Genomic DNA, 24,040 nt, shown 5'->3' on the forward strand with positions numbered 1-24,040 from the left:
ACATTTTATTAGGCATGAGTTTATTTCTTTGTGTATATTCCTTTCTAGTAACAGTTGTATTGCCAAAGCTATATACAGAATCTTGGGTAGTAAAAACATTTTTATTAACTGTAGACTATCATCAAATGTTAATATTATTTTGTTCTACTTTTCCACAGAGATTTTAATTGTATTGATGATATTATTGTAGTTTGTTGAGACTAATTCATTATTATCCTTGCATAACTCAATTCCTAGATATTTTAAGGCAGATTCTTGTTTCCCTACAATGTGATTCCCCTTCGTCTGCAATTCTTTTTATTCCCTCGTAACATTCTGGTACCAAACTGTAATGTCCACTGGTTCTCCAGTTCTCGAGTTCTGTGTGCTGGTGGTTCCATTCCAAAAGTTGCAGATTTAGTCTGTGGTGCACATATAATTATCTCTCCTCCACATTTTTACTTTTTTTTGTACAGCCATAAGCTGATTCCTGGTATACTGCACTGCAGTCCCATGATACAGCGCCTTGCTTACATAGAATTTTGCATTTATAATGAAATTTACACTGTATACTTAAGCAGTCATAATTATGAATTTTTGTAAATATTGTTTAAGGTTTTACTGTTTTATTAACTGTCCTTTTTTGCCTATGTACTATACATGCAAACTTTTGTCAAATGCCTTGACAGCATTACTTTTTTTCCTTTGTATACTTAATTGCATTTATTATTTGTTATTGCCCTTATCACTGTGGCCCAGGGTGTAGCTGAAAATGATCCATCAACTAGCTATCTTACCTGGAAAACAAAGCATAAATAAATAATTTATAAACATAGAAGAGTATATTTAAAATCTACCCCTGATTTTGGTTCCTTTTCCACACTCCATTATTTTTGACTGTGTCCATGATTTTTACCCTAAGAGGTAGGGAGCTCACAGCGTATTTTTTAGCTGTCCTGATTATGTGCCATATCTTTGGTCTCTTCTTCAGCTCTGTGGTTTTCTGGCAAATCTTTGAGTATTGCTGTCATTAAATAATGAGGGGCATTTGAGCTTCAGGCTTTCATATTGCAATTACTGCATGATGGCACTAATAGTTTATTTCTAAATTCTGCTATTTAAATATTGTTACTACACATTTGACTGATCAAATGCAAGTTGTATTTCTCATGGTAATGTATTTCAATGTATTTCAGCTTGTTTTAGGAAATAACACAACTCAGGTAAAATGGGTACAAAGGACATTTCTGTTTGACCAAGTAAAAGAAATCCTGCAAACGTAAGATATTTCAGCTTGTTTCCAACAGTGATGCACTAAAACAGCATCCCTGTTAATAACAACACTAGGTGCATTGGACATATTAACTTGACCACATAGATAACATATTGCCTATATTAATGCATTTCAACTTGCGTCCAAGACAGTACACAAATGCAGCACCCATCAATAACGGTGATACTGGAGACAGTGGCTATTTTTGTTTAACTCATTACAGCCGAGTGCACCTCCAGGCATTTCTCTAGTTACCTCCTACTGCACCTCTAGGAATCAAATATTGCTTGGTCATATTTACATTAATAATTCCAAAACCATGCTACATACAATTTATCAGAATATTTTATCTTGAAGCATACATGATGACAAACATGATTGTATTGACATTTGACCTCTGTCATTGAGTATTTGTTAGAGTTGTAAAGTGACAACTTCATTTTCTAAAGGCTCAAGCCACACCCACTGGGAGTTAAACATACACACTTAAAAGAGCTGTACTATAGAGAATGAGTTAACCACAAATGCAAATAGTACTGCTTGCAGTAATGTCTTTCAGTTTTCTTAATGACCCAAACCCCACTATTACTACAGTTTAACTTGCTGGACATGACTGACCTACCAAATGAGATGAGGACTGTTTGTAGTAATGCATTTCAGATTTTATGCTTAATAACAGAGATGGTATCCATTCTCCCACGGCAGTCACAACTGCTCTCTACTATATGTATTTTGCTAACTGCTCTGAATACCTTGGGTAACCACTGTAGATATGGGCATGCCTAGTTTCCCTAATGTTGTGTGTCTGTAGCACTCATGGTGCTTCTCTTCTCTCTGTTTCAGGGTTCTGCATCAATAGTGTGCTAATTTCTCCTGTGTCAGATTTCTTTGGTCCTGTTATTTCTGTTTACCTCTGAGATTCTAAAGTTCGCAATGTGCTGAACATTGACATTACCAGTCCCTGGTGTGAATGCCCTATATTGTACTGGAAAGACTGAATGTATGAGGCTTTGAGAGACCTTGCGGAAGGGGAAACAACATAATTACATCTCTTGCTGATAAGAGGGAATGCATTTTATACAGCTAGATTGCTGGCTGCTATTTGTGATATCAATGTGTTTCAGCATCAGGGTTTGTATGGGAGGCAGAGCTGTAGATGTTACCTGATGTAGCACTAGTCGCAGATAGAAAATCTTAAATATATTCTTGTAATGGACCAAGCCAGTAAAAGTGAGTTAAACTCACAGTAGAGGAGGTCTGCCAGACGTGAGTGTACAATGTACACTCAGTAATATGTTCTGTTGCATTAATTAAACAAATGCAGGGCAGAGGCAATGTCAGGGATTAAAAAACTTTATTTTTCTTACGGCAGGAATGTAAATTGGGATAGTAGGTGTACACAGCACACAGTAAGATAACATTTGGGCATGAAAATGTGGTGTTGAGTTTTCTCTTCTCGGAGGTCAAGGGTGCTCTTTCTGTAATGACTTCTCTCTAAATTATGACACAATTAAAGCTGCATGTTTTGTTTTGTTTTGTTTTGACCATCTATCATTTGTAGGAATCAGAGATAACCCAGCAACACATAGCAGGAAATAAAATCATAGACCCTTTTTTAATTAAAACTATGTCTCAATGAGACTTTTTTTTTGTGTGTGTGTGTGTGCAAAATTATCCAGAATATGTCAACTTCTGTTCTGGGAAATTTTTTGAGCTGTATTGCATACAATGCTTTACTGTGAGAGGGTGAACATAATTTAGTGAATTTAAAGTACCTGACTCCTACTGTGGTAAACATTGAAGACAAAGTAGATCCATCCCTGAAAGAGTTTATTTTTTATGTACCATGCTTAAATTGGTAAAAATAGTGCAAGTAGGAAACCAGGATAAAAAATAAAAGTAAATGTACACTGAGAACAGATGTAAACATGTCCGATCCTTTTAAATCTGGGTCGCAGCATTATTTTTAGTATTCCGCTGTAATGTAAATGCACCAAACATCAACAATTATATTTCTGTGTTACAGAAGTGTTGCTGGAAGCTGTCTATCTCAGTGTTGATCCCTATATGAGGTAAGAAACAGTTGTTTTTCTGGGGCACCTTCTCTGACTTTTGTTTAATTCTCTGCTATGAATACATACTCAGAAATGTCATAATCCATTTTTAATTGGAAAGTAATATAGAGTGCAATGCACTTACTGTTTACTTGATGGAGTATTTTATTCTTGGTAAAGACGTTGTAAATGAAGTTGTGATGTTTTAAGATTTATTGGCATGGTATTGCAAGAGTGGACCATTTAAATGGGCTATGGGTCATAGTACCGTATTGGTAAAATGTGATTAAAACTGTGGATTAATTGTTCACTGTACTTCATATCACAACAGAGCATTCTAATTGCCAAAAGCTGAAGATCCAGTCCACTATTGCTGTGTTTTAGACCACGTGTTAAAAATAGCAGGGAAAAGTTAAACTTACTTCACATTTTCATATATGAGGGAAAGTGACAGTTGATAAAACATCCACAAATTGCATGTATCAGCAGCTGCACTGCTTACTTATCAGGTAGGTATGTTTTCTGTGAATTTATAGTCGTTTCTTTGATGCAAGATTGCTTGCATCATAGTTATTCAAATATAAACACTCAAGACAGTAATTTGTTCATTTGCAGTTGCTTATTCTATAAAGGGGTGATATGCTGATGCATAAAGTATAATGTCCTTCAATGTCTGAAAAAGAGCAAAGCAGATTGTTCATGTCCCTCAATGATCAGTCGTTCTCTAAAGAGCAATGACTTCAAAAAAGTAAAGGGTTTCACCATATGGAGATCGTAGGATGGCCTGCCTCATGAATAAAACATTCTGGTACTGTTTTTACTTGTGGTATTTTTGCTTGTACCTGTATCAGCTTGAATGCATGTGTACCCTGGTTGCAGCAGGTAACACTGGCCGGGTAACTGTAATATGAGCTCATTAGTTTCTGGGACTTGTAGCATTTTTGTGATACATTGTGGCATTTCTGTGTTGCATGTCTGTGCTACCTAATGCACTTCTTTGATCATTTGTAATGCTCTTCATAATAAGAAGATTCCTTGTATTTCTTGGTAGTCTACAGCATCCTCAGTCATGTTGACTTAAAACAGTCATTTTCCTTCCAGCATGTATTGTGTTTTATCAGAATACAGACGTTTGTTTTGCCTCTCTCAAGAGGTAGTCCTTTCAATACCTCTCCAGCACTGGCTACTGGTCTTCTTACTGGTTCGGAACTGGTTCACCACTTTCATTCTTTTCTTTTGTGCATTTTAGGATAGATTGATAATGTGTGATAGGGGGTCTTTTAAGTGAAGCTGTTTTATCAAGATGGGTTTTACAGTTCCATTGCAACACTCTTGCAGTTTCATTTTTGTAGAGCTCTAATAGCATTTATGTTTCATTTGATGTCAGTCTGTTTTACTTTTAGTCATCTTCCTTAAGAGGAGTATTGTGTCATTTCTTGAATTTTCTAGAATTATTGAAACAAACACTGGACTGTGGAAATGCCTCAATAAAACACCAAATTGCAGTAAACAGGTAATAGAAACCCCTCAAGCCGTAACACTTTACTTTCAAGTAGAACCGCAAATTTATTAACACAAAAGATTAGCACTTTCATCTCTTCACCATGAAGAAAATAATATTTTATATATATATATATATATATATATATATATATATATATTATGTAAACAACATATAATATATATGTATATATATTTATATATCTATCTATATATACATATATATATATATATATATATATATATATATATATATATATACATATATATATATATATATATATATATATATCCACATATATAAAGAAAACAAGTCCCCGCCCAAAAAAAATCACCTCACCAAATCTTTAAATTTTAAAACACTGATTAAAGAAGCCTGTCCATGTAAACCTGGTCAATGCATCACATTAAGCCTAAGTTGCCACACCAACTCTCTCTTTTTTCAACTAACAGAGGCCATGCCCCACCTCTGTTTCTAACTTTAAGGGCTTCTAATACAAACAATTTAAAAATATGATTCTCAAATTCAGCACAATGTTTAGACAGAGCACTTGTGTCCTTAATTTTAATATCCCTCAAGTGCTCATAAATATGGCTCCTAAATTTTCTTTCTGTTTTCCTAATATAGAAACATGTGTAAGACATACACAAAGCACAATATACCACTTTCTCTGTATTACACAAAAACGTACCAGCTCATTTACATTTATTACCATTAATTGTAATTTCACCCATCTCCAAAATGTGCAAACAATAGGAACAAAAAACACATTTCTTCATCCATCCATCTACAACGGACCCAATATTTTTCTCAAACAAATCCTTTAAATTATTACCCCTCTGGTAAATAATAACTGGTCCATCACTAATTTTACCCCTAATCTCCCTGTCATATTTCAGCACCTGCCAGTTCTTCATCAAGACATCATGTATTTTCCTACTTGAGCTATTAACTGTAGAAATGAAGGCACTTTTATATTTATTTATATCACTGTTACAGTCACTGCCCCCATTCCATGATATAGGATTACCAGAGAAAGTATATTTCCAATCATGGCCCCAGTGTTCAGAGTACCTTGGGGTCCTGTGCCACCCACCTGGGAAACAACATTACCCAGAACAGGCTTATAGAACCCCCTTTCCCTTTTATTCCCAACTTCAAGCATAAGCTTGTTAACCAACCTGGGGGAGTAACCATGCCTTAAAAACATACCCTTCAGTACATCATATTCAGCCAGAAATAAATCAAATGTTGATACCATTCTGGCTGCACATACAAATTGTCCCTTTAGGCCAGCCCACTTCTGTTTAAATGGGTGGGCACTGGAAAAGTGAAGAAAACTGTTTGAGTAGGTTTCTTTCCTAAATACTGAAGAAATAAACCTACCATTAACCTGATCCTTACAAAGCAAAACATCCAAAAATTAGATCCTGTCCTCATTCACACAGTGGGTGAACCTCACAAAATGTATTGTTTCAATATATTCTAAAAATAATTCAATCTCATCTTTTGGGCCTTCCCATAAAAGAAATAAATCATCCAAAAATATTGTACTGGAAAACCTAGAATCAAACAAGTATAGCTTCTCCCGCTGAAGCATTACAACATTAGCATTCAGTCTCCCACATGCTCAACCCATTGCAACACCCTCCTTTTGTAAAAACAATCCCTTCTCAAAGTGATAAAATTATTCCTCAAAACCATTTCCAACAGGTGTTCATACAAATTAATCTCCAATTGTGGGACCTCTTTAGCAAGCAGGTAGTTACAAAACCACTCCACCCCAAGTCTCTGTGGGAAGACCGAATATAAATCCTTTATGTCGACTGTTATAAAAATGTATTTATCCTTGTATGCTGCTTGATCCAGTTTATCCAAAAATGCCCATGAGTCCTTAAAAATAACGGGCTCTGCCATCACATAACCCTTCAACTTAATATAAAGACATTTCACTAGTGGATGTGTAATAGAACCTCTAGCATCCACTATTGGGCACATAGGGGGTTGTTCAATGCTTTTATGCAATTTGGGAATCCCAAAAACAGTAGTGATAATGGGGGAGTGAATTGATAAATAGTTAAGTTCACTCAATGAAATACTACCCTCAATAAAGAAATCATTCAATATACCCCTAACTAATCTATAAGCCCCATTTAACTGATTCAATGAACTGGGCTCATAAGTTATGCCGGTAAGAATCACCCTAATTTTTGCAACATAATTACACCTATCCAGTATTACAAGCCCTCCCCCTTTGTTGGGCTTCATAATTCTGATGGACCTATTACAGCTCAAACTTTTTACACTCATCCTTTCAGACTGGTTAACATTACTAAATGCTGGTAAATTATACACATGAATATTCCGTATGTCAGTCTCACATAATTTTTCAAACAGTTCCAGTGAGGGATGTAATGGAGGATTAAAAGTGCTAGGAAATGCTAAAGGGTTAGTAACACTATGCACATTATAAAACATAATTTAAAAATTAAGTTTCCTAACATATTGTTTCAAATTGATTAAAGTATTAGCCACATCCATAGACGTACTTGGAATGAAGGTGAAACCTTTTGCAAACAAATCACAACTGTGTTCTATCAACATATTCCGATATCCCCAGCTCCTCCTGTTGTTCGAACCACCCCTCCTGTATGGTCTCAGTGGTTGTTGGAACTTCGCCTGCTGAGCAAATTGGTTCTGACCTCGTTGCTGATTTCTCAGCCACTCTCAGTGCCTCAGTGGGGGAAATTAGTCTGTCCCTAAAAACCTTCACCATCCACATTCACATCATTTAATACTGCATTCTCCCCAACAAATCCACTTTGATCCACTGGCTGCAATTGTTGCCCAATAAAATTATTTTTTTGGTGCTGTATCTTACCTACTTCTAGAATTACTTAAAACTTGTCTCTGTTACCCTGGTAGCCCCAAAAACAGTTGGGAAATAAACAACATGCAGATTATAGTTCTGAGGCTGCTGCACAGTGATATTATAACCTCCTCATGCCATAATGGTTTGCAGGGTCATTCCACAGTGACCTGAAAATTGTAATTGATTTGTATGTATAACAGTGCCAGAGTATCCTCAATGCAGAACTCACAGAGCAAATGATTTACTTTCAACAGCCTTGGCATTGGCAGTGCTAAACATTTTAGTTTAGATAATAGGTTGCAACAATACTTACAAGTGTGAAGTACCACAAAAATTGAATTGCAAGAGGTCTGTTTCAAACCATATTCCTGGCAATTGGAACTCCTGCAACAGGAAGATTTCTTTTAATTAAATGTCAGAAAACATATATTACTCAGTAGCTTTTCTTTTATAGACTGGCAAGCTGATTTACTGTAGCTGATTAATAGTTCTAGTTACAGTTTATTTCCTAATACTTTACATACACATGGAAAGCATTCTGGGTAACCAAAACTCCATACTTCTTTAGAGAAACAGCTACTTATTTAGATTATGATTTCACTAATAGAGCATCAGATGTGTTAACGTTTCAAGGATGGGTGTTCAACCAGTGAGAAATAGCTAACAATTTGTTTTATTAGGATGTAAGACTCCCTTACTGACACATATAGCATGGGAAATGGTAGCTTATTCACTAATGCAAGGAGTGAGGAATTGTGAGTATGCTCTTTCATGATGTCATATCAGGTGTTTTCGCTTTCAAGAAAATTTTCAAGGGAAGGTGCTTATGAATTAAATTAATTGTGAAAATAATACACTAAATGCCACAAATACTGTACAATTGGATATGGTATATGGTAAGGAGATTACTCCAATTACTAAGAGGTGTTATTTGCATTTGCTAAAGAAAATGTGACGGTACACTTTAAGGTCTGTAAAAAGGTGAGAAAGACAGTATCTTAGAAAAGCCTAGTGCTGTTAAGTAAAAGGAACTATCCTGAAAAAGAGTTTTCTTCCATGTTTACTGATGTGGTTCATTTGCAGGAACCCATTATAGGGATTTCACAGACTGTCAAAAAAAAAAAAAAAACTAATGAAAAGCAACTTGCCCAAGTCAGTACATGGAAGTATAAAACCCAAGCCTGTGAGTAGATGTAGGATAGCCAAAGTAAGACACTTGCATTAGCCTTCAGCACTGAAGAAACTATTAGGTTCACTTGGAGCTCGCCTTCATCAGGATTCCAAATGTGTTCATGTAGAGCTGGTAGCTCTCTTCCACAAAAGAGCTTATGTTAGCACCATCTCAACCCAGACTTGCATTATGACCATTCATAGTACTTCTTCCTTCATAACAAACAGTGCCTCTTGACTACCACATCTTTGTAGAAGAATATTTCCACAGTGAGCAGTGTGGCTTCTAGACTACAAGGGCACTGCACATTGAGTATACTTATATTAGTGGTTGAGGGCAGTTAAAAAAAACTCCTCATCCCTACTTTATTTTTAAAAAGAGCTCATCACACGCTAAATTTATTCCTCAGAGAGTTGTAATACAGTTTTTCTAAGTATTAGCTTTACAAAATACAATTCCACTTAAGAGGAAAGTCTTTTAAAGAGAATACAAAGATACCTTATTCTTAAACCAAAGATATCATCACATAATGAAACTGTGAGCAGATCAATACACCTGTAAATGTGGCTGCAATGTCTGGCATTCATCCTTCTCCATTGTTCCATGATTTAATAATCCTTTAACTTGATAAGTAGTCCAACCCCTACTAAAAATAATTTCAGAACCTGTCTAATATGACTTCTTAAACTTTGACTCTTAGATTCCAGCTCCTTTTCAAAAATGTATTTATTTATTTATTTATTATAAGGCAGACAAGCTATATAGTCCACCAGCAATTAATATATATTTGTTGCTGTTTTTGCCAAGCAAACCATGACAGAGAGCTTTCCTGCATTAATGACCCAGTAAATGAAAATAATGTCATTTATTGCTTACATCTCTGTATTTCTCACAGGCTGAGCCTGAAGTTTATCAAAATTGATCAGTGCACTACCCTGGTAAACAAAATAAATAAATAAATATGTCTAATATTTTGTGAGTATTTACAAAGTATTTTCAGAAAATATAAGTGGACAACAGAGAGCCCAGTGCTTTAAACCTAGTTCCTTAGGAGTATATTCTCCCATTACCATTCAGTCTTTTAGATCAGGAAATGGAAGACAGTTTGGTGTCAACAGTCACCCTGTAAAAATACCAGGATGCAACATCATTCCTGCTGAAGTTTACAAGTAGTGGGGTGATGATTTTATTGATAGTTTGTGACTTTGACCAACAAAATCCTGATTTCTGGCACTTTTCCTTTATCTTGGAGGAAGGCTATTATTGTGGTAATCTATAAGCCAGGCAGGGATCCCTCCTGGGTGGTGTCTTACAGACTATTATCCATTTTAAAGTATGATTATAACATTTTTATGACAATTTTAACAGATAGTCTTGCTAGTGCATTCCCCAGGATTATATACTTGGAGCAAATGTGCTTCTTTCAAGGAGAATGAACTTTGCTCACCTTAATAGGGCATCATGGATTTTATGGCATGCTTTCACCGCTAAGCAATTGCTATTGGTAGGAAGTCTGGATGCTGAGAAAGCCTTTGATACAGAAACATGGAACTTGTCTCTTGGAGGCATTGCTTTCTATGAAGATCCCTACCTTGTAAACTTGATTACCCAGCTTTATAAGAGATTTATAGCAAGACCAAAGCTAAATTAAAGCCTGTCACTGCCAATACAAATTTCAAGGGGAATCAGAAGGGGTTACCCTTTCCCCACTTCTTATTTGAAGTATATATGAAGCCCCTGGCTGCTTGCTCAAGGAATGAGAAGTTAACAAGTTTTCTTCTTTGGGAATGAAGCATATTTTGCCCTTATATACGGAAGACTTACTAGTTTACCTTAATAGCTCAGAAAAAGAGCTACAGTTTCTTTTTAGGGGACTGGAGAGGTTTGGTAAAGAATACTGTGGGCAAAACAAAATCAATTAAAATAAATTACAACCCTTCACCTCAACTGAGGGCAGAGTTTCCTTTAGAAAGTGAATATAGAATGATATATTTGGTCCTTCATATGACAAGCCCACTGACAGAAAGCATTTACACTGAAATATTAGGAAAAGACACAACTTATACCATAGATAAAAATACATTTACTAAGATAGTAATCATTGAATACAAACTATAGCATAATATATTCTCCATCTGATTTTATATGCTTCCTAGTGGTTTCCACTGCTTCGATTATTGTGCTTTTGGACTAAGATTAACTAGTATCTCAACTAGTTTGTGTGGCAAGTAAAAAAAACAGAATTCAGTGGAAGCACCTTATGTTTATGCCTTCACAAGATGGTCTAGGATAGCCACTTTTACCATGTGCTGCTGTAGCTCAACTGAAAATATTTGTAGCGTTAATAAGTCCTACTAAATCAATGATTTGGGGTACAAGTTTCTTAAATGACCCTGTTAAAGTATTGAATGAACTACTGCACAACAGACAAGTTCACTAGAATCATCCGCCAAAAGTCTGGACTTGCTACTCATAGGTTCATAGGTTCATAGTTTGGTACTAGGCTATCGGCCCCAGGGCCTATACAAGCCTAGCCATAACAATTCCTTTGCTATTTCTTCCCACACTATTTACTTCCCTGGACTGCTGTCTAGCAGGGTGACTGACTGACTTGATCACCGGGGTGTATTTCCTTTCTCCTGTGATGGCTTGAATGGCATCGGATTTCACTTTTTTTTTGTTTGTTTTTTCAATTACAAATACTCAGTATTGGTAACCTTGGGATATGGTCTTAACTTTTCATATGAGTTGCTTTTAAGGTCTAACTTTCTGGGAATAATTGAGGGTAAATAGAAGCGTCTCGCTTTGGGGAGTTTAGGGACAGATTCCATTCTTCCTCACATGCTCTGGAATGTTACACTATATTTTCTCATAATTTTATAGGGAATAAATTGTCTAAGGTTATCAAGCAGGACTGGCCAACAAGTGTGTTTTGGTTAGTTGAGATCAGGTCTGAGAGGCTCAGCCCCTCTGCAGCCATAAGCTTTTGCACAAAATTTTAATCACACCCATTGAGAAATTAGTGGGTAAGTACAGGTCCTCTGGGAAAGAGCCTTAAATAGCTCAGTCTCCAGCCTGAATTGGTCCAAATTGATATTAGTGTCAAGATATGCAATAAATTCAGTTTTTTTGTTTGTTTGTTTTTTTTGTTTGTTTGTTTTTTTGATAGAGATAGTAGTTTAAATATGTTTATATCCCTGCAGGGATAGCAAGAATGTTTCCAGGTTAGCAGTCTGGAGATGTTTAACATAGGACATTGGAGTTTGGGTTCATATTTTTATGGATGTTCCTACTTGTTTAACTTTAATACCTTTAATATAGTGGGTCTATATTAGAACATCGAAGTTTCAGAACTTCGAATATTCTAATATCGACCCCTAGTAACCGAAAACTGATAACATCGAAAATTCAGAACAGTGAATTTTTTCCTAGGGAAAACATTTGCTGTTCCAAAACACATACACACAACACAAACACACCAAACAAACAGCAATCTAAACACATACACCTAAAATCTTACATCTAACCCTACACTAAACTGTACATACACCACTATCTACCCACTTACCTTAATCCAAACCCTAACCCTGAGGTCCGTCACTATCACGCACACACCTCACCCGTGCCCTAACCCTAACTCACCTACCCCACCCTAACCCTCACGTCCACACATTCGCACACTTACCCAACCTGCGCCCTAACCCTAACTCACCTAACCCGCCCTGACCCTCACGTCCACACAATCACACACTTACCTGAACCCGACCCGTAACTTTCCACCACAGTGCTGAAAATAGCGAAGCGACAGGAACGGACAACCAAATTCTTTCCCTAGGAAAGAATTTGGTTTTGTGAAACTTTGCTATTTTCAGCTTTCGCTTATTAGGGGTCGATATTAGAACATTCGAAGTTCTGAAACTTCGATGTTCTAATATAGACCCAATATAGCATATTTGTGGCACTATGTGACAAGTACATGAGAACATTATACATGTGGAATTTCTGTTGGGCTTATGTGCACCAGTCTACAATCTTCACTAAACTTAGTTAACCTGTTTCTGATTGTAGTATTACTAAAAACTGCAAGTCCACAATTCCTCCAGACTTTGATGAATTAATTGCACTTCTGAATGTCTTAACAGCTAAGGAATTAAGTATACAGGACCAGCAAGTTAAGCAGAGAGTCAAGGAGAAATAGACCAAGACGATGGTTTGTGCATATTTCAGAGCACAACATTGTTACGTAAAGGTTTTGTTAAAACATTTGCACGTTGCACCTCCTCATATCATACAACAATGTTAATTATTTTTGGATTGGTATAGTTCTTTCTGTCATAAATGAGTGTTTTCGGGAATTAAGAGTTGTTTAAAAAAGCACCTTTACTGAATTATCACTTGTGACATAGGCAACCTTAATATCTATATAAAAGTAAACAAACCATATTAACAAGTTCACATTTACAAACACTGCACATCACATATTTGTGTAAACAAATGTCAATAAATAATAAATAAATAAACATACCCTTCTATACAATATACTTAATCCAGCATTACATAAATGTTTCAATTCCTGGCTTTTCTTAAACTTCATTTGTCCTCCAAAATATTTTTTCTGCATGTACTGTTCCCACAAGTTCCATTTTTTCTGTGTAATTTGCTCCTACCCTTTTCTACTCTGTTATAGTACTCACTACTTCAAGTACAGTTGGTTTAGTCTTTGATTTCCATTTTATAGTAACTGCTTTTGGCAGCCACCATAATTAAACGTAACAAGGCAATACTATGTCTAAGCAATTCATATCCTGTATCCCAACTCAAAAAAATAAGTTCCTTAGTTACACTCATTGACTTGCCCAGTATTCCTGAAAGAGTACTCATAGGTTCATAGGTTCATAGGTAGGTACCAGGCAATTCGCCCTAGGGCCTATTTAAGCATAGCCAAATGGTACCCTGGCTTTTGCCACCCAAGAAAATTAGGGTTTTTTGCGTAGGATGTAGGGATTTTTCAATTTCTGTCAACTCATTACACTCTGAAAACATATGCTCCCAGGTACCTCTTTATTCCCCATCATACCTCCAACATTTGCCATCTAACTAAGGACAAATTTTTTTGAGTCTGCTTTGAGGTATAAAAGTACACGTACAAGCACTTCCATAGGTTCATAGGTTCATAAGTTGGTACTAGGCTATCAGCCCTAGGGCCTATACAAGCCTAGCCAAAACAATTCCCTGGCTATTTCTTCACACAATAATTACTTCCTTGGACCCCTGTCTAGCAGGATGACTGACGTGAATCCCAGGGTGAATTTCCTATCTCCCATCCAATCATCAAGGTTCCTTTTGAAGAGGGCCAAAGAGGCACTCTGCTTGACATGTATGGGCAGTCTATTCCAGAGTCTGGGGAGTCTATAGGTCAGGAACCTATCCCTCCAGCATGTTTTGTTCATTGTGATGACAAGGTTTAGATCCCTGGAGCATGTGGCTCTGAGGGATTGGGATTTCTTTAAGTGTAGCATGTCCAACAGCTCTGGGTTTGACATGGCCTTGTATGTTAAGCAGAGATTGCCTCTGACTAGACAATATACGACAGAGTGTAGCTGGATTTTTTTTAGACAGTCAGCATAGGGCATCTGCTTTAGGCCTGTGATTCTTTAAGTGAGGTATTTCTACGGCCTTTCCAGTTGTTGCAGATGTCTTGAGAGGTACATACCAAACAGGGCATTGTATTCTATAATGGGTCTGATGAGGATGAGTACAGTGGGACAATGAACTCCTTTTTTCTGCAAAAATCCTAAATCGTCTAGACTTTGTTGCATATTTGGGAGGCATACAGTTATCCTCCCATTATTTCTTTGCCAATTGTTTATCTAATCTCTCTTCCCAATTTTTTCTGACCTCCTCTGATTGAGTCCTATAATTATCGTGCACTATGTTATATATCCTACTAATTATCTCACTTGTAACAGTAGCTTCTGTTCCAGATTCAACTAAGAACTCAATTAGTGCAGGTCTTTCACTAAGGATTATCCTATGCCTTTTCGTTTGCCTATACTCTGATATCAATTCCTGTTGCCTCTAGCTTGTAGTCCAAATGTCTTTTTTGCCTCTTCCCATCCTATACCCTTTCACCTTCTAATCATTTGTTCCAAATACCCTTGTTTCTTTGTTAGCTTCTTCCAATAAATTCTAGCCCCCTCTTGCCTATTCTCGATACCCCTAATTACAGTCATCCTATTGACAGAATCTCCTTTCTCCATTCCCATGTTGGCTTAGTTCTTAGTATACTTTTGCCTACTTTATGAATATAATATTCTGTATGACTTTTTGTTGTTCTCCTTAAGGATATGCATCCAAAATCCCACTCTATCCTTATTTCTTAATCCCCCCCACTTCATCATCATCCCCTTCCACTTTGGATTGCCTATTTCTGTTATATATACCAGTCTTAACTGTGCAGATCAGCTTCTTCTACTGGAAGGCTTGACTTATCCCACTTGACTCATGCCCTCCTCCTCACCCAGATAAAATTCTTCACATCGTTATTAATTAGTATTAACAACTTCTTCTCTGGTTGATGAAAATATGCTTGAACTGTGTATAAAACTAAAGGGGCTAAAAACATTTTTACTGCTTGTATCTTGCTATCCATATCCATAGCCAAGGGCTTCCAATTTCTCAGTTTTTGTATTATCTTTTGTTCAGTCTCTACCCATATATCCTTAGTTGTCATAACAGAATCCTTTTTAATACATACTGCTAAATACTTCAATGTATCATGTCTCCATAAATACGGGTACTCCTGAATCAATTTATGTGTAATTGCATAGCTTACAGCTTTAGCCTTTGTTTTATCTTCATTAATTTTATACCTCAAAAAAAAACTTGGCACTGTCTCAGAATTGCCCAGGACACCAAGGTGTTCTTTTCTGGTTTTATCAGGTACAAAGTAATGTCATCTCCAAATAAAGCCAACTTTTCATCATTATCATATCAATTATATCCTTAAATGTTTGAGTCCTTTATTTTCTTTGCCAGTTGTTCTAAACATAACGCAAATAAAATAGGGGGAAGAGGACACCCCTGCCTGGTTCCTTTCTTCAGACACAGCTTATTAAAGAAGAACTCTATCACTTTGATTTTTGCCTCAGTTCCCTCTTATATCACCCTAATTAACCTTATTGTTGTATCAGGGAATACAGATGCTTCCATTGCCCTACTCATTTACTGCCTGCTTACTTTATTGAATGCTTTCTCCACATCAAAACCCACCAAAAACAGTGGCATTTTCTTACATTCTGGTTCCTTCTGAATCATCATTGTTCTGTTAATGTGGTCAAATCCACAGAATAACACTGATCCATATCTATACATTTTGACAACACCTTTGCCATCCTTTTAGCCACTATAGACATAAACACTTTCTCATCATGCAAGAAATCCAAGCAGGCACAGGACACGCAAGGCATAAAACCAAACAATTTATTTAGTAAGAAATATGTAAGCAGTTTCGCATAGCACTCCTACGCTTCATCAGACATAAAATTCTTTCTCAAGACTAAACATTTTAAACACTGTTAAACCAATCACTGCTAGCAACCTTTTTCCCTCCAATTAAATAATTAGTGGAAACCAAGTGATTTAAAGTGACCTAATACTTTAGCAAAATAAGTACTTTTTTAGTTTGTTCCAACCTCAACTTATATAATAAATTTCAGATATAATAAATAAGACATATATTACAGATGTCTAAACAATATAATATGCACCATACATAAACCATTTCATCATGCTGTTGCAAATATACTGATGGTTTGGAAAATTTAATGCAGAACTGTGTCAACAAAAGCTGAAGCAGTCCTGCCATTGACATAGTTAACTAAATATACATCTTATATAAAATTTACAATAAAAAACTTGAACTGCTACATGAACACTCTTCAGTCTATTAAGATGTTCAAAAAATAAAGACATAAACAAACAAAAGATATATATAAATAAAACCAAGCATCATAGCTAAATACTGCTAACATAAAATGTGTGTGTGTGTGTGTGTGTGTGTGTGTGTGTGTGTGTGTGTGTGTGTGTGTGTGTGTGTGTGTGTGTGTGTGTATGTGTGTGCATGTGTGTATGTATATGTATATGTGTGTATATATATATATATATATATATATATATATATATATATAATAAAAACAGAAATATATGCATGAATACATAAATAGTATATGTGAAATATGTGCCTATATATATATATATATATATATATATATATATATATATATATATATATATATAAGCAGACACACCTATAACTACCATAAAAAGATGTATATCTAGCAGGCAAGGCAAACAGAGTGTATTAAAAAGTTGGTGGGGGGAGAAGGTTAGCACATATGACTAAACCTTCTATTCCATAAAAAGGGTTTCAGTGACAAAGCTTCATTCAAACCCATGCTCTTGTCAGCTTGTAACAAAACAATCCATTTTTGCTCAATCATTTCAAGTGTGTTCCTGTCATTCCCTAGCCTTATAGTGCTTGGCAAGATCTCTATGATGAAAAATACAAATCTATGGATGGTACCTTCTTCAACAAAATGTTTGGGCACAGCACTTCTGGTGTCCACAATGTTGCTATTAACCAGTGGCATATTCCTTTCTGAAAAATAAGGTAGTAGAAGTTTGTTACATTATAGTCGTTTTGTGGATGATATATTTTTTATCTGGAGAGGTTCCACAGAACTACTTGAGCAGTTTGTTTCTTTTTTAATGAGAGTACCTTTTTCTTGATATTTAGTACACGTACATCTCTATGAGATTTTTTTAGATGTTAAGCTAACAAGAGAAGAGCATGTTCTGCACACTCAGGTTTATAGGAAAGAATATAGGAAGAACAGCCTCTTATGTTCTAGCATGCATCCTTCCTATAGACCATTTGTAAATATGTATTCAAAAATATTTTTAAAGGACAGGCTCTATGTACGTTTAGACTTACCACCAAAGATAGTACAGTGTTCCATCAAGTAGCCTTATTAAAGAAAGAGTTAAGGGATAGAGGATAAACTGAGGCTGAATGTGATGAACATTTACAAATGGTCTATAGGAAAAGGGAAGGTAGAGGTAAACCTTATTTTTCAGAAAGGAATATGCCACTGGTTAATAGGATGGATGGTTATCGTACCTTATACCTCTGACAATAAGAAAGTTATGGATATTATATGTAAGAACTGGCATGTCCTAACAGCAAATAGAGGGATACAGCAAGTTGAGGGGACATATCCAAAAGTTACTTATAAAAATTTGAAGTCATTAAAATGTAGGCTTTGTCACAGAACTGGCATGGCAACCAGTAAAACTACTTCTAAGAGGCAAGGAACATTTGGTTGTAGACATTGCCATTTTTGCAAGTATATTGCCAATAAGAACGTTTTTATACATCCTGATACAAATAAAGAATATATTTTTAGGCATTATGCTGATTGTTCAACTGCTAATGTTATATATTTAGCCCAGTGTGTTCAATGTTTTAAGTTCAATGTTGGCATGACTACTCGACCCTTGAGGGATAGGATTAGGGGACATATATATTGCGGCAACACTGGAGACACCAGAAGTGCTGTGGCCAAACATATTGTTGAAGAAGGTACCATCCATAGATTTGTATTTTTCATTATAGAGATCTTGCCAAGCACTATAAGGCTGGGGAATACTAGAAACACACTTGAAAAGATTGAGCACAAATTGCTTGTTTTGTACAAGTTGACAAGGGCATGGGTTTGAATGAAGCTTTGTCCCTGAAACGCTTCTTAAGGGATAGAAAGCTTAGTCATATATGTTAACACCCCCTTTTTTTAATACACTATGTTTGCCTTGCCTGTTAGATATAAATCTTTTTATAGTAGTTATAGGTGTGTCTGCTTATATATATGCACATACTTTGTATATACTATTTATTTACTTATTCATGCAAATATTTTCTTTTTTATTGTGTTTTATATATACACACACACACACACACACACACACACACACACACACACACACACACACACACACACACACACACACACACATTTTTATGTTAGCAGTATTTAGCTATAATGCTTGGTTTTATTTATATAATTTTTTGTTTGTTTATGTCTTTGTTTTTTGAACATCTTAATAGACTGAAGTGTGTTCATGTAGCAGTTTGAGTTTTTTTATTTTAAATTTCATATAAGGTGTATACTTAGTCAACTATGTGGATGGCAGGGCTGCTTCCGCTTTTGTTGACACAGTTCTGCATTACATTTTCCAAAACATTAGTATACTTGCAACAGCATGATGAAATGGTTTATGCATGATGCATATTATAGCAATAACCCACGCCTAGGTGTGGGTAATGCGGGATTTACCCACGGTTGGCGTGGTCGCCCTCGGGACCAAACAAAGACAACCGTGGGTAAATCCCACATTACCCACACCCAAAAGTGGATTATTGCTATTATACTATGACATTATTTAAGAAAAGAAATAATTACTTTTCTTAAATAATGGCATTGTATAATGCCTCTTTGCTGCCCTTCCGCAGCTGTCTGGTATCTGCGGCAGTTCTGATGTACTGCGCATGCCTATGCAGTACATCAGAGCTGTGGCCAAAAGCAACAGAGAAAGCAAGATCTCCGTTGCTTTGTACTGTTTCGCTATGTTAAATGGGTTTAACATAGCGAGACAGCTTTAAAATAAGCAACGGAGATGTCCATTGCTTATTTTAAAGCTGTCTCGCCATGTTAAACCCATTTAACATATAAACAGTAGCAATGGAGATCCTGCTTTCTCCGTTGTTTTTTTTTTTTAAACCTGTCTCGCTATGTTAAATGGGTTTAACATAGCGAGACAGCTTTAAAATAAGTAACGAAGATCTCCGTTGCTTATTTTAAAGCTGTCTCACTATGTTAAACCCATTTAGCATAGCGAGACAGGTTTAAAAAAAAAGCAACGGAGAAAGCAAGATCTCCGTTGCTTTTTACACACTGTGTCGCTATGTTAAAGGAGTTTAACATAGCGAGACAGATTTTAAAAAAGCAATGGAGATCTCCGTTGCTTTTTTTAAACCTGTGTCGCTATGTTAAACTCTTTTAACATAGCGAGACAGTGTTTTAAAAGAGACTTATACTAATGGAAAAAGTCCGGGTGACCGGACCTTTTTCCATTAGTATAAGTCGATTTACAACGTGCACACTGGCCAATCAGCGTGCACATTTTGGAATATTAATGGGGGGTCATGGTATAATATATTGTTTAGACATCTGCAATATATGTCTTATTTATTATATATGAAATCTATTATATAAGTTGCGGTTGGAACATACTAAAAATGTACTTATTTTGCTAAAGTGTTAGGCCACTTTAAATCACTTGGTTTCCACTAATTATTTAATTGTAGGGAAAAAGATTGCTAGCACTAGCAATGATTGTTTTAACAGTGTTTAAAATGTATAGGCTTATGATAGAATGTTATGTCTGATGAAGCATAGGAGTACTATGTGAAAGCACTTACATGTTTCTTACTAAATAGTTTTATGCCATGCATGTCCTTTGCCTTCTTGGATTTCTTGCATTATATTTTTGGAGCTTGATCTGGACTTTATCTGGTGCAGTTGTTTTGTTTTTGCCTGTGACTTTATCATCATGGTTTAAATTGAAATGGGCCTGTATGAAGCTATATTTGATGGGTCTTTACCATCTTTAGGTATTACTGCTGCCACAGGTTTTTCCAGGATGTTGGCGCTGTCCCTACCTTTAAAATATCATACTTTTAAACAAAACCTTCCACATCTTTATCACATTTTTCCATCCTAGCTTCCAAACTGTAACCCAGATACCATCTCTTTCTGGAGACTTTCTTGCAGATTGGTTATACATCACCATTTTTATTTCATCTCCTCCTATCTTATTAGTTGTTGAGCCTTATCTACCTCTAATCTTGGCATATTTAAATCTTCCATAAATGATTCCGTTTGTGCTTTTTCTTGATTTCCCCATTTCTCTACTTTATACAAATTTTCATAAAATTTTCAAAATATCTTTAATACCTCTATAGGATTTCTGGTTAATTTTTTTGTTGTTGTTATAGGCTCCTTAAGTTTGGCAACAACCCTTTCTACTTTAAGTTGCCTAAGTTGTTGTGCTCTCGTATTATTGTCACAAGAAACAGTTTCTTAACAACTGTTTGTCTTTTCGGCTTTTCCCGGTAAGGAGTCGCCACAACGGAACTCCGGTCTGCTAATGATTGGCAGTAGATTTTTATGGTGCCGAGTTGCCAGCCCGATGCCCAACCTTCAGTGAAGGCACACCCATTCATGCATGTCTTTCAGAGGCCACTCGACCGTGGGGAGGACATGCAGATTCCACACAGAAGGCACTCCCCGCACACTAGCTGAGAATCGAATGGGAGAACCTCTTGCTGTGAGGCAACAACGCAACCGCTGTACCACCGCGGCAGGTTAGAAACAGTTTCTTAACAACAATCTTTATAAATTCATGCATATAATCCAGGTACGCCCTTATTTTCACTTTAGCATTCTGCAGTTATACCTCTTCTTGTAAAGTGAGAGCCCCCTATTCTGCAATACTTTAATCTTTATTTGTCCCTCTAAATAATTTGTGTTATTTCTTAACTATTTCTCTTTTTCTTTTATTTCTTCCTATATTTAAAATCTATTTTCATTTTATCCCACTCATTAGCTGTAACTTTTGGAGTACTTTCTATCTTCCCTAATAACTCACAAATAATTTCCACTACCCATTCCTTAAATTCCTCTTTTATAACAGGTAGGTGGGAAAGTACCCATGCCTAATTTTTACTTCATTGTCCAGTATTTGTATTTTAGTTATTACTGGCACATGATCTGAAAAAGTTATTGGATGCATGTTCCTGTGAAATATAAGTTCTATCTAGTCTAGCTCAGTTACTGTACTTTGGGGAATAATGTGTAAATTCTCTCTGAGTTCCTACCACTGAATTCATGTCTTCCATACCAAATATCTTCATAACTATCTTCAGAACTCTACCCTCTATTGTTATTTTTCCCTTCTAGGCCCTCAAATACATCCTCATTGTTGCTAATCAAATGCCAGTCCCTGCCTCTAAGTAATATTGCCAGTAGTTCCTTAATACCGCAAACATGTCATCATTATCATGTTTTTTCTCTTCTGTCAGTATTGGAGCCCCTCTAGCAGTTACTATAATTACTCCCCTTTTCCTTTGTCCCTGATATTCTGTGAATATCCATCATGAAATCCTTTCTGTACCAAATTTGAATGCTCAGTTCTTTCCAGATGTATCTCCTGTAGCAGTGCTAGTTTCACTCCATTTTATTAACATAATTCTTTCCTTTTTATCTATACCTGTGAGACCATTCATATTCCAAAATAATATGGAAAGTGTCACCATTACGATAAGAAATCATTATTCCCACCTATCACAGTATTTTTAAATGTCTGTTACCAGCTTTTGTGATACATGTACTGACTAATGTTTGGCAGGTTGGTCCTTTATACAATTTTTATCATCTCCATTTAAACCTATGTCACATTCTATAAGACTTTTGTTTTAATGAAAATCCTCAAAAAACACACACAACACCCCTATAATCTGTAAGCTTAATACAAATACACAAATCTATGTGGATTTTCAAATAATGGAGTTTAACCCTCCTAATAGGAACATTTGTCACAGATAGCTACAAATACAGGCCTTATCTACCTAAAGTTGTGGTTATCCATGCTGCAATACATGCTACCGTCTGTTTTCCTACTTACACTAATGGGCGTCTTTATCTTAATTCCCCTCTCAGATATGAAAAACAACTTGCATGCTTTCAAAAGCATTTACTTTTAGCCTTTCAGAAACCATTGCTTTGGCTTTTTATATTACCCTATAATCAGCTTGTTTCCGTGTTACAGTTTTGTCAGGATTAAACCTTTCTGCTGGTAGGATTGTATCTTTACTAATTCAAATCTTGGCTTGTTTCTCATGGCCAGGTTTGAAGCATAGTCATAATTTACCCTTTCAATTAACAAATCATGCAATTGAATACCAGTCCAGTTGCTTATTTGTGCCTTCAAAAAATTAATACAGTCTGTTCCTTCCAGTTTCTCTGGTACAGCAGAAAATCTCAGGTTTCCCTACATACTCTGTTTTCTAATTCTACCATTTTTTGAAACATCTCTTCTTGTGCAGTTTCATACTCAGTCAGCCTTTGTTTCATTTTGACCTCTGATTATTTGCAGTTTTATCAGCTCATCTGAATATCTGTTTAAAGCGTCTTTATTTTTTTCCAGCCTTTCATTATTTGAGTTGATATACTTTTTCAGTGTTTAATTTATTTTAATCACCTCTGAGTGCACTTGATTATTTTTCTTCTAAATTCCTGGAAGCCATCTCTTGTACCAAAACTATGGCTTGAATTGCTTTCTGCTGAACAGCTGCAAGATTCTTCCCAGTCACTGTTTTCTCTTCACCTATTCTAACCAGTAACTGAATTCATTAAAGGTAGCAGACTGGCCATTGTCTTTCAGTTTCTTTTTTCACAACCAGAGAGCTAAAGTTAAGCTGTTAATCAGTATGCCACCATCTTGGAAAAAAACGTTGGAATTATCAATTGTTATCCAAGTTTTACAGCATGTAAAGTTATATTGTTCAACAGAAGTTGTGCAATTGAAAGATTTAACAAAAGATGGATAACAGCTTTTGATGACAGTGAAATGTGCAAGGATAGTCCTAATTAAAAAAGAGGGGTAACTGAAAAAAATATAATAAATGACAGCATTAAATCATTAATATAGAAAATTAATTTACTCACTTTAGGATCTAATAACTGGTGGGTAAGTGTCCTAAATTATGTGAATGTTGATTGTTATTTTGTTAGAATGGAGGAAGTTTGATTATTTTTGAGTCAGGTAAGTAGCATTAGGTTTGGTGTGTGTGTGTGTGTGTGTGTGTGTGTGTGTGTGTGTGTGTGTGTGTGTGTGTGTGTGTGTGTGTGTGTGTGTGTGTGTGTGTGTGTGTGTGTGTGTGTGTGTGTGTGTGTGCGTGCGTGCATGTGTGTGTGTGTTCAACTGTCTGTTACTGTTACAGAAAAGAATTGTAAATGAATGTGTAGCACTAGTGTCTGGGGCAGGGGAATTTAGCTTTTTTTAATGAAGA

At 36.0% G+C, this 24,040-nt stretch overlaps 1 protein-coding gene across 3 annotated transcripts in view; it reads left to right on the forward strand.

Annotated features, from left to right (window-relative positions):
• The window catches only part of LOC122793216 (prostaglandin reductase 1-like), a 401,739-nt gene that overhangs the window by 223,031 nt on the left and 154,668 nt on the right, over nucleotides 1-24,040 (forward strand). For all 3 annotated transcript variants that reach the window (XM_044061055.1, XM_044061054.1, XM_044061053.1), the window contains exon 3: nucleotides 3,279-3,324. In XM_044061055.1, coding sequence (XP_043916990.1) covers nucleotides 3,279-3,324 — 46 coding nt within the window. The remainder of the gene's footprint in view (nucleotides 1-3,278; nucleotides 3,325-24,040) is intronic.

The sequence above is a fragment of the Protopterus annectens genome, chromosome 2.part0, assembly GCF_019279795.1.
Source record: "Protopterus annectens isolate FY-2018-M chromosome 2.part0, PAN1.0, whole genome shotgun sequence".
Classification (NCBI taxonomy): domain Eukaryota; kingdom Metazoa; phylum Chordata; order Ceratodontiformes; family Protopteridae; genus Protopterus; species Protopterus annectens.